This window comes from Otolemur garnettii, unplaced genomic scaffold, assembly GCF_000181295.1.
Source record: "Otolemur garnettii isolate 467f Iridium unplaced genomic scaffold, OtoGar3 scaffold00048, whole genome shotgun sequence".
NCBI lineage: Eukaryota > Metazoa > Chordata > Mammalia > Primates > Galagidae > Otolemur > Otolemur garnettii.
The window spans coordinates 10,164,568-10,175,971 of NW_003852443.1; the positions used below are offsets into that span (position 1 = coordinate 10,164,568).

Here is an 11,404-nt window from a genome sequence, read left to right on the forward strand (position 1 = left end):
AAAAAAAAAAAAAAAAAAAGAAATCATAAAATATATAAACTTTTCAAAATCAAGAACCAAGCCAAAAATTACATACTTTCAATAAAAGCAGACTTTGACAATTCTCAGATAACTTCCCCTTGTGACAAAGCATCTTTAGAGATTCAAATACAGATGTTTTTGAAGTTTGTAAAGAAACCATATGCTGCCAGAAAAAGAGATTATTCTGGTAGTGTGTGTGTTTTCTTTTGTAGTCCAAACAAAAGAGTATTAGATTTCTTGGCAGATTAACCCAAGGAAATTTAAATTGCTTTTAAAGTCAGTTTAAGATTTTTAGGGACAAATAGTATGCTATCCTTGTCTGAATGAAAAATATCATAGTCTTAATTTGTCATTTGGAGTTCATTTTATTATTTACATTGAATCTATCATTTCTATAGTTCTTTCATAAGTGAATAATCTTTTCCCCCCTATATAAAACCAATATTTTTCACACATTTGAAATGCGGCTCAGGTTTCAAATGTACATTTATATATAGCAGAGTAATCACTCATATAGGCAAATGAATAATACTAACACTATTTTGACAATTAGGTCATAGGCAATAAGGAAAAATCAAATACTTTCTATTTATAGAGAGCTGTCCTTCAGTCATTAATTAGACTTCAAGGTATTCTTTTCTGCAGCAAATTTCTATTTATTTATTTTCAGTTTCAGAGTAGGCTTTCAGAAACTTGCAATGAAAATAGTTATAGTTTTAGGCTCAGTTAAGAAAATTCATCAGGCCAGGCATGGTGGCTCATGCCTATTATCCTAACACTTTGAGAGGCTGAGCCAGGTGGGTTGCCTGAGCTCTGAGTTCAAGACCAGCCTGAGAAAGAGCAAGATCCCCATCTCTACTAAAAAGAGAAAAAATAGCCAGGCTGGTAGTACCAGCTACTTGAGAGGCTAAGGCAAGAGGATCACTTAAACCTAGGACTTTGAGGTTGCTGTGAGCTATGACGCCATGGCAGTCTGCCTAGGGTGACAGAGTGAGACTTTGTCTCAGAAAAAAAAAAAAAAAAAAAGTTCATGATTCTCCATTGCCAGAGTGGGTTAAGGGAAAAATCTCTTCTTTCTGCAGCAAGAGTTGAGAATGTGGTTGATTGTGGCTGTTTTAACTTTGATATCTACATAACACAATAACTTGAGTCACTCTATTTTTAAAGATGACAAATTCAATTCTGGAGAGATGCCAGAATGTAGAAAACTCATGCAAATCATTGCTGTATTCTAATTATGACACCACCCGCCCCCACAAATTTCATGTATGTGAATTCACACGTCCCTTCAGATTGTAAAAAGTTGAAGTGTGGTTTTCTGTGATGCTCAGAATTGGCCAGTAAAGTAGAAAGTGTTTAATGGCCTGATACCCCTTTCTTCCTTTATTTTCCCCAGGTTTCTTCTAACATCTTGGAATCTTACTTAACTTAGTGAGTGCTCAGCCATGACACTCATCGAGTACTCATTAACTGCCATTTTACTTTCCTCCGTTATCATGTACTATCAGTATTTTGCTAAATTTAACGTAACACTAGATCTTTACTTATTCTCTCCAGCCCCTTTCCCTGCAATGCTTGTTCCTTTCTCAATATTTCTTCAATCCTAGTGGTTAATAATCTGTGCACAGCACCTAGGAACTCTATCAATATTTGTCATATATATAAATATTTCTCTCCCTCATCCCCTGTCTTTCCATCCTAGCTGCCTATTACAATGCTCATAACCTATCCTGTCTTAATAATAAGTAAACAAATGTTTATTAAGCATCAGACATTGTGCTAAGCAATCTGCGTGCACATGTATTATCTCTGTTTGTACTCACATCAATGAAGCTGGGATGCTATTATTCCCATTTTTAAGGAAGAAATGTAAAGTTTAATAACACTGAGTCATTTTTCCTGGGATTTGTGCCCAAGGCTTTCTGCTTCCAAGTTCACTCTTATAACCATGACATTTAATTGTCTCCAGACCTCTCTTGAGAAACCCTAAACTAGATGTCATTTGGTTTCAACAATCTTCCTCCAGCTGTTCTTCCCATAAGGTGCTCCAGCAAATGTTGCAAATGCAATATGTTAAAAAGCCTCAAACAATAACCAAAGTGCACTACAAATTATATTCTGTAAGAATAAAAGGAATTGTTTTCTATAACATTCACAATTTTTGTTGGTTTAGAAAGAGTTCAATCCAACGAATATGCCCACAGCATAAGGAGGGTAACCTATAATCCATCCCCCTTCAGCTTCCTAGTCACATATTTTTATTTTATTGTGTGGTCAAGAATCAGTTATGTTCTATTATAAATAATGAAATACAAAGAATAAGTCCTTATAGTGTTCCTTGCCTGGTAGAAGGGTGCTACCAGGATGAATAGTGTTGTAAGCTTTAATCTAGTACAAATGCATTGAATATTCAACAAAGAGTATAAGACCATTATTATGTAAGGTACTCAATGAGAGAGAAAATGTATTTGTATATTGAGAGAACTAATTAGAGGGGAGCAGAGAAGGAAAGAGAAAGAAAGATCTCATAAGGCAGGAGATAGTAAGTGCTGAATCAGTGACACAAACAATAAACATGATGAAAGTGGGCTTTCAAATGGATTGATTGGGCAGAAGACTGGAGGCCAGGAGACCAGGAAAGCATCGTTTGCATTGCTGATTAAGAGAAGATAAAGCCTGAGCAATGGAGAAGGAAAAATGGCATGAGATATTTTCAAGTAAAAATAGGTCTTGGTGACCAATGGGAAAGGAGGAGAGATCTGATCATCCGTCTCTCTTTTCTTCAACAGAACAGAGCATTCGCTTTGGCATCCCATATACCTTACAGGAAGAGAAAAATTCAAAATTATTTCTGCATTCTGAAAACTGTCAACTTTGAAGTAGGGAATTAAGAACAGGAGATTGACAATCCAAATACGAAGTGCTAATATCCATTTGAAAGTCTCTTGTTAGACCCTAGTTTATCTGTTTAATGGGAAGTGGTAACTTTATGGGGCTATTACCATTGTTAGCTTTCAGTTTAAGTGAAGAACAATGGAAATCTACCTAGTTCTCTCTCTCTCTCTCTCTCTCTCTCTCTCTCACACACACACACACAGGTTCTAAAGCCAGATAAATTTTTAAGGGCCTCAGATATTACTCCAATAAGCCTTTTGTGGATATTAATTTTACAGATGTACAGCAGTGTTAATTAAACATTTCAGTAATAACCAGCAGAGTATAAGAGTGTGAAGAAATACTGAGGGGATAAGGAGACATAATGAGCTTGTAGAGTCTTGGAGCCACATGTGGCTTTACAGATCCTGAGTACAGCCTTTTGACTGAATACAAATTCTAAAGAACAAATCCTTTTAATAAAGCCATTTGTTCTATGACATGTGGATTCATTTAAGGGACTGCACTTAGGAATCTGCAGGGCCACATGTGGCCTTGAAGCTGCAGGTTCCCCACCCCTGACCAAGACCAACCCCTTTTGTTTTGTTGGAGAAACTGAGACCAGGGAAGAAGTTATTTTTCTTTTTAATCAGAACACACAACTAGTGCTAAAAGCCAGGTGTCCTACCTTAAGAATGATGTTCTTGCCAGGGAGGGTAGTGCCCACCTATAGTCTCAGCTACTTGGAAGCCTGAGATAGAGAATCGCTCGACCCCGGGAGTTCAAGGCCAGCCTGGGCAACAGAGTAAGATCCTATCTCTGGCAGAAAGTCCTTTTTTTCCCCCAAGTTTTTTTTGTCAACCTCAGTGACGCCATCCTTCTGGGAAATGTTTAGAACCTAACAGGATAGCTGTGTTGTCTCCGGCTGTATCTTTGTCTTCTGCTTATATTTTTGAGAGGAGACACAATAGAAGAGGACCTTCAGAATGAGATAAGTCCTCCCATTCTAAGGCAGTGCAGTAAGCCCAGCCAGTAGTCCAGAAGGGCACGATGGTATTGAGATGCCTGGAGAGTAGAACAGAATGCCAACCTGCCCTTGTCCCTAGGATCTGCTATTCAATGCATTTGAAGAGAAGGGGGCAATGATACTAGCCCCAAGACGTAGGAAAAAAGCAATCATTGCTGTCATCTGCAATAACTGGGCAGTGGGGACAAAGCAACAGTTTCCAGGAGGAAGCAAAGATGGATTTACCATGAAGCTTAAGCTTCACTAATATGAGCCCTTCTGAGTCCTGGGAGATTTGTTTGCAACTTTGTATTTAGAATTTCATATTTTTTTCTTAAAGAGACCTCCCCAAATTGTATATGCTTAGGCTCTATAAAATTCCTAAGAGTAAGAAGTGCTAAGTAGAATAATGCCCCCTAAAAAGGCTTCAAAAGTGTTAGTGACCTGCCTTGTTAGCTGTTACAAGTCTAAATGACCTCTCTTTGGTCCTCCTTTCCAAATTATACCAGTAAGATTATTGAAAGTTGAAGAGATAATGTTGAAATCTTTATAAGCTAAGTAACAGACCTTTCTTTCATACTAATGTTTAGGATTTCTTTCCTTTGGGTTCATTACAGCACTTAAACAGTTTCTACTGAAATTACTGATCCATCTTTTGAATCACAAGTATAGCGTAAGTAGTAATTATAAAGGAGATATTGACATAAGCTATCCACATATTCATTACATGTTCATGTCTTAGAAACATGATAATGAGGTTAAAAACTCTGAAAATCTTGATTTCTATTTAGATGGAGATTTATCATTATTTGTGAAATATGTCCACCATGGTTTCACTTTAAAACCACAAATAAAGTTTTAACAATGAGTATTTTTCTTATTGAGAGGTCTGTGGTCAGGCTAAACATCTCTCTGAACATGATTAGATCCTGAGGTTTTCAAACTCAATAGATAGAACATTTCTTTGGCCAGAGAAATAATTAAGAACTTCAGAGCTAATGCGGCTCTCCTGAGCCTGCTTCTTTTTTCTGATGGCAAGATAATCATACATAACCTCTTCTAGTGTTGGTCCTCAACATATTTGAGATTGAGGCAGAATAAATCACACACAATCTTTTGAGAATTGAGGTGATTTCACTTTAAGTTTTTATATCAGCAAGGCTTTCATTCGCTAGTACTAAAGTTATAGAAATTTTGTATCTTATTTAATGCTTTTTCCTCACTCTCAATTATCTTGAATCCAGAAAAACAGACACATGGTCATTATGTGAAGACAAAAGACAAAGGAACATTGAATAGTTAATTAGACAATAACTAGAACTGTCCACTGTGTATTCATTCTTGTAACAGATCTCTGGAGGATGAATTAGCATATTTAGTTTGAAATTTTGTAAAATAGAACTGGGATTGTTTGAGCAGTCTCATAGTTTATGTAGTAACCTCATACGTCATGGGGATCTGATTCAAAATAGCACAAGATTCTGAATAATGGGAAAGGGAATGCTTTGTAAATAGTCCACATGAGTTAGGTAACTTTACTGACAAGATGTATTTGACCATGTCTAACATCCATTTTTCCTGCGTAAAAACAGTATCATTGTAATAGCACAGAACACATTTGCTTTCTTAGAATCAAACTCATTTCAAATGATAGGCTGAAAATTAAATATGCAGAAGTCATTGAATTTTTTCTCTAACATTTCCATTGCTGGATGGGACTTCCAGAGGTCACCTAGTTCATCCCGATCTCCAGCCAGGACTCTCCCTAATACTGAATATAGCTGTATAGTGATCTGCATTAAGAAAGCTTTTAGGGATCCCTGGGGTTGGTCAAAAAATAGCTAATATTGGCTTGATTCACAGAACAGCATTATAGGAATGTCAAAATAGCCACCCTCATCAAGGAAGACATCCATCAGGGCTGTTAAGTGCTAGTACTAGCTTCAAAAGGAAAAGCTTTATTTTCTCAGAGGAAAGGGTGGTAGACCAAGGAAAAGACCAAGCAGAGCTGGTATTTTTGTTGTTGTTGTTGTTGTTTAGGTGTCTATTTGAATGCTTATCAAAAAGGAAACACTGTCTGTCAAAGACCACTGCAGGGGAAGCCCAGAGGTGGCTGTAAATGAGCAGATACAAATCCTTTAACAAGTTCTTTCAAATAGCTGCAGAGCTGGAGGTGGGTGGGTGGGGTACACTGTAGTTTTGAACAAAATCTGATTAGCATCAAGTTATTGAAGGGCAGATGGTGAAACATAAGAATAATATTGAAAGACCTACTTTTTAAGTTGTATCTTTTCCCTCTAATCCGCTGAGTTTGTTAGAGCTGATAATTTTATTTCTTCAACTCCATTAAACTGTGGGTACGAAGGATAAGAATGTAAGTGTAATTTGTATCTTCTGAGACAATCACATTGCTCACATTGTTTTATAGGGAAAGTAATCCTTCACAGTTATTTAGACTTCTGAATTATTAGATTTGAAGCATTGGAATCTAAAAATCTAGCCCAAAGGAGAGCTGAGGTTGTTACCTGGATTATTTGGGCCTCTCAGCCTTTCTGTTGAACTAGAAACATAATTTAAAGATCTAGCTATAAAGGGAGGAAAATGATCTATCCCAACAATTATCTCAAGCATCCACTTAATTTTGTGTGTAAATGTAAGATTCTGTATTTCCCCCCATATTTCCTGGTTGCACAAAAGCCTAGTCAACTACAGGTACTTCCAGGGCTAAGAAATGGGAGGTTGGACAGCAATAAGATTAGAGAAGAGGGTTAGCATTTTCCTTTTTTAACCACATATCCTTTTGCCAACTTTCAAATTTTGTCTTTGTACCTCTTCCAAAGATTTCATTTGAAAATATTTCATTTTGAAGATAAGAATGCCACTGCCTGTGCTTTCTCTCAGCCAGAAGCTCAGAAGAGGAAAGAAAGCTCTGACCACCGGCCTCTCAGCTTCCTTGCTAGCTCTTGACTTTGGAAATAGGAATTCAGCCACTGAGAAAGTTTTGATGTGTAGCTGCCTTTCTCAGAGAACACTAACCAGGTCTTCAGGTCATCTTTTCTCTTCCTTTTGTGAGGACAGAAGACGAAAGAACATGAAGATCTCCCTTAAGTTTCTTGGCTTTATAACATTCCCACAGTGAGTACCTAACACTGTGGGGGGGTGCAGTTTCCACACCCACCATAAAACTAAGGCACTTGGCAGAGTACTTTCTTCCTCGTAAACTGCTCAGATAACTGTCCATAACTTGCTGTATATGTTCACAATCTATAAGAAGTGTTACTTTTAAAAGTTACCTGTGTAAACCAACTCTCATAGCACAATTAAGAAATTCCAAATAGAGGAAACAACTTTAAAGAATGAGAATCAAGATGAAAAGAGAATGAGGAAAATAATAGCATATTCTATCATTTTTATTACAAAGAAGTTAAAATCCTTTACATGCTATGACATTGAATGCCATATATAAGTTCATTGCAGGCAAACTTTTTAAAAAATATACATAATGTATATATTTACATTCAAGGTTGAATAACTAATGTCAAGGTGTGGTTCAGGTTCGAATCTTTACCCACCCTGAGGATTTGCTCAGCTAGTAACTACAAACAGCGATTGTATCTTCACTTAGGCACACGGAGAGGTAGAAACTGCTTTTGACAGAACAAAAACCAATCTGGAGTGCAAATATAAAGATCATCATTGAAGCAGCTTAGCTACATCAAGGAGACTCTAACTAGCTTTGGTCATCTCAAGAAGCTGAATACATGTAGCCTTGTCCTTTAAATTAAAACCAGAAAAACTGGGCAGGTGTTCTTCTGAGCACATCAGAGGGTTGGCAAAACTCAGCAACTAAAGGTCTGCCACTCTGTACCCAAGAATTGCATATGACTAAGTTAGGCAACATAGCAGTGGAGCTGGGCTGGCAGCTGGACACTTTTTCCCTGATAGGGCACAAAAATATACCCAAACAAGTGGCTTGCAAGATAGCAAATTAATACCTGTACATACAGCCTAGAACTCAGAAGCCAACTAAGATACTTCATTTGAAATCCCTCGTCCACCTCCATCTTAAACTGAGCTTCTAAGTCTAGATGGGGCTGGGGGCGGCCTGTGACTTCTTCAGGCCAAGGTTCCTCAGGCTCAATATTGGACTCAGGAAAGCTCTTGGGCTCCGGAAGGGCTCCCGGGGTTCTTGCCAGACTTAGTGGGGCTTGTTCCAGAAAGGGGAAGTTGGAGAGAGGCCACAGGGGTGGCTGTAGCCAGAAGCCCTTCTCGTTCCCTTTTCTTCTGTTTCATCCTGCGGTTCTGAAACCAGATTTTGACTTGGGTGTCATTCAGCTGCAAGCAGTTGGCGATCTCCATGCGTCGGGCTCGAGTTAAGTACTTATTGAAATGAAACTCTTTTTCCAGTTCTGTCAGTTGCTTGGTGCTGAAATTCGTGCGGATCGCGCTGGAAGGGCTAGTAACTCCATACTCCAATTTGCCTGCAACATAAAGACAGGACGTCAGCGGGGCAAGTTGACACCGAGACGGAATGTAAGCGACCAGTGGAGCTAGAGTTAGAATCAAAGTCGCAGCACAGCCCTCCTGGGTCTCTACGAACACAGTTGCGCCAGGAGAAACACTCCGTGGAAAGTTCTTTTATATAATTTTCTAAGTGCCTGGCAAGTTTTCCGAGCCTGGACTCGAGGCACGCCCGATGAAATTCGCCTGCTTTAATAATGCCCAGGCACGCATTTCCTGCATAAAACCCAAACTGTTGTATTAGAAGGACAGCGGCAAGGCGCTCCAGTGCGCTTCCGCGAAGGAGACTCGATTCCCAACCCCTGGTGCCTCCATCCAAGGCCCACAACTTACTTTTCTTAGGGGCATTCCTCTTCACTTTCATCCATTCAAACGTGCTGAAGGCGGCGGGGAGGCCAGAGGCAGGAGAGACGGACTTGGGATAGGCCCCAGGGGCTGGGGACGCGGTCTGGAAGGCCCCTGGGCGGCCGTCGGCTGGCTCTTTGAGACACGCGGGGAAGGGGCCAGGCTCAGCGAAAGAAGCGTAGTCCACCTGGCCGCTGAGGAGGAAGGAGCCGCCGCCAGAGAAGACCGCTGAGGTGGCGTAATGGACGTGCCCGTCGTTGGCTGGCCGCCCGAGAGCGCCAGAGAAGTCGTACGCGGGCCCGGACCCCAGGAAGCCAAAGTCAGCGCCCCCCGCCGCTGCTGCCGCAGCAGGTGCGCCGCCCGGCTCGTAGGCACCCTCCAGGGTGCACGGCGCGTACCCGGGCGCGGCCGGGGGCTGCACGGGTGGCTGCTCCGGGGCAGCCGAGGGAGCAGGCGCAGGTCGGGCGGCGGCCAGGGGCAGACAGCTGACAAAGGCGCCATCGCTGCTGCCCAGGGGGAATGCGGGCTGCAGGGCCACAGGTCGGGCATCGGCGCGGCAGAACTTGGGTGCGAAGCTGAGCACTTCGCCACTGATCCCGCCGCTGCACGATACGTACTCCAGGTAGGAACTCATGGTTGTAGGCAGTCCTCCCGAGGGCTCGGGCCAAGGCTAGGGTGTAGAATCTGGCAAGAGCTGGGCGAGACCACCGTGGTCTGCGCCGTTCTACCGTCCCTTTCTACCCCAGCTGCCCTTGCCAAGCCATGGCGAGCTAGCGGGAGGTAAATAGTGGCCTAATATACCCGCGGGGGCGACCACGTGCTGCTAGCTAGCCAATCCGCGGCTTCCCCGCACGGACCGGTTTCCACAGGCGCGCGGCTCCTGGAGCCTGTCCGGCTGCCAACTTAGTCAAACCCCGCACGGGCCACCGCCTGACTCTCCCAGGAGCTGCCTGGGGAAAGGCGGGGCAGAGCGCAGGAAGCCTCCTCCCCAGACAGTCGGGGTTGGGGGAGAAAGGCAGGACTGGCGGCTTGGGTGACGGCGGGGGCGGGGAGGGAGAGAGGGCTTCTTCCATCCTTCTGCATCCTGGGTGACCTGCCCCTTGGTGAGGATTGTAGGCACCACGGCGTGGAAGGGGTTAAACGGGAGCATGGGACTCCGCCGGTGGGGACTGTTCCTAGTCCTTCTCCAGAGAAGGTAAAGTTATTCCTCTTCCTTTTCTGAGTCTTCTGAGCCGTCAGTTTCTTGGCACTAATGTTACCCCCCTCTCAAGCCTAGAGCAGATGTTTGGTTTTCCTCCCCCCTCTTTCCCTACGACTCGTGGGACTACATTTTATGTTACAAGCGCTGTATGCCTAGGACAGGACGAAATCTTCACTTTTTGACTATGTTTTCATTCCCTTCAGCTTCTTCCATCTCTCGCAGTTTGTGGAGGCGTGATGAGGGTGGGTGTTGTAGTGCCAGGTTTTGATTTGGACAGAATAGTTTCTGTCTCGTGGGGACCTTAAGCAGACCAGATTGTCAGAATAAAGAATCCACCGTCGTGGTGGTTCATGGTCGCGTTTCTATTTGGGAGGCTGGAACAGGCACGGGTGCTTGCACACGCTTTGAACGAGAAGCTTGACAGAGGGGTGCAAAGGCTTCCCAGGGATGCGTCACGTCTTGGAGGTTTGGACGGGCTTATATCTCAAAGCAATTAAAGCTTTTCCATCAGATAAGTGCTGTGTGGTCTCTTGCGGGTGAAATCTGAGGGCTCACTATGTTAATGGGCTCAACGCCTTTCCCTTGATAATAGGGTTTTGTTTACTGAGTATAAAGACGGGAAATAAAAGTGCAATTGGCACAGGAAATGAAGAGTAGAAAGGTTACAAAGACAAGCTGTACATTGACAAACTTCCCAACTTCTCTGAGTATATCTTGTAATGTTTCCTTCTTTAGGGTTACAAAAAAATAAACAGAAGTTATTTACACACAGTACTAATGAAAGATGGTGGTTTCCAAAAACCCTTTGTGAATGAAGACTCTTTAATCTACTTGTAGCTTATTCAAGTGCCATTGAAAACTTGATCTGTTACAGCCTCTAAATTATGGCGAGCTAGGTTTTACTGATACACTTGTCATAAAAGAGCGACTGAGCCCTTGCCTAAAATTCCACACTAAGGAAATCTGGAGAATAGGAGACATCACAGTCCAGGAAAGAATTTCCTTACAGGGATGTGGACTTGTGAATAAACCAAGCCAAAAGTGTGTACTGCTGGTGAGCCTGAAGTTGAGCCAAGATAGGGAAGGGTGGGGGTGGACACCTAGGAATGAGGTCAAAATGCTAAAGGGCTTTATGGTTCTTCCACTACCAAAGTCCTTGAGTTTGACCGTGAGATGGAATCCTATGCTGAAAATGGCCCTTCAAGTTTGATTTTGCTACTCAGTTTTTTCCTTTATCTAATCAAATGACAAAGCTCCTAAACAGTTTTTAAGAGAAAAATAAAAGTTCTTCTCTAGCATCCTGGTCAGGAAATGATGGAGATCTTCAGAGCTAGCTTAGCCTTCAAGTGCAGATGTGTGTATTCACTGCCCTTCTTCTATCCCATTATTGCAGTAGTATCAGCAGATAAGATGATGTTGGTACTGAGTTCACAATG

The 11,404-nt window shown here is 42.1% G+C and overlaps 1 protein-coding gene across 1 annotated transcript; it reads right to left on the reverse strand.

Annotated features, from left to right (window-relative positions):
• Positions 1–8,050: 8,050 nt before the first annotated feature.
• Positions 8,051–9,401, reverse strand: HOXD1 (homeobox D1). Its single transcript, XM_003791524.1, has 2 exons — positions 8,756–9,401; positions 8,051–8,382 (listed from the first exon to the last, which is right to left on the reverse strand). The coding sequence occupies exons 1-2, from the start codon at positions 9,399–9,401 to the stop codon at positions 8,051–8,053; spliced, it is 978 nt and encodes a 325-aa protein (XP_003791572.1).
• Positions 9,402–11,404: the final 2,003 nt, after the last annotated feature.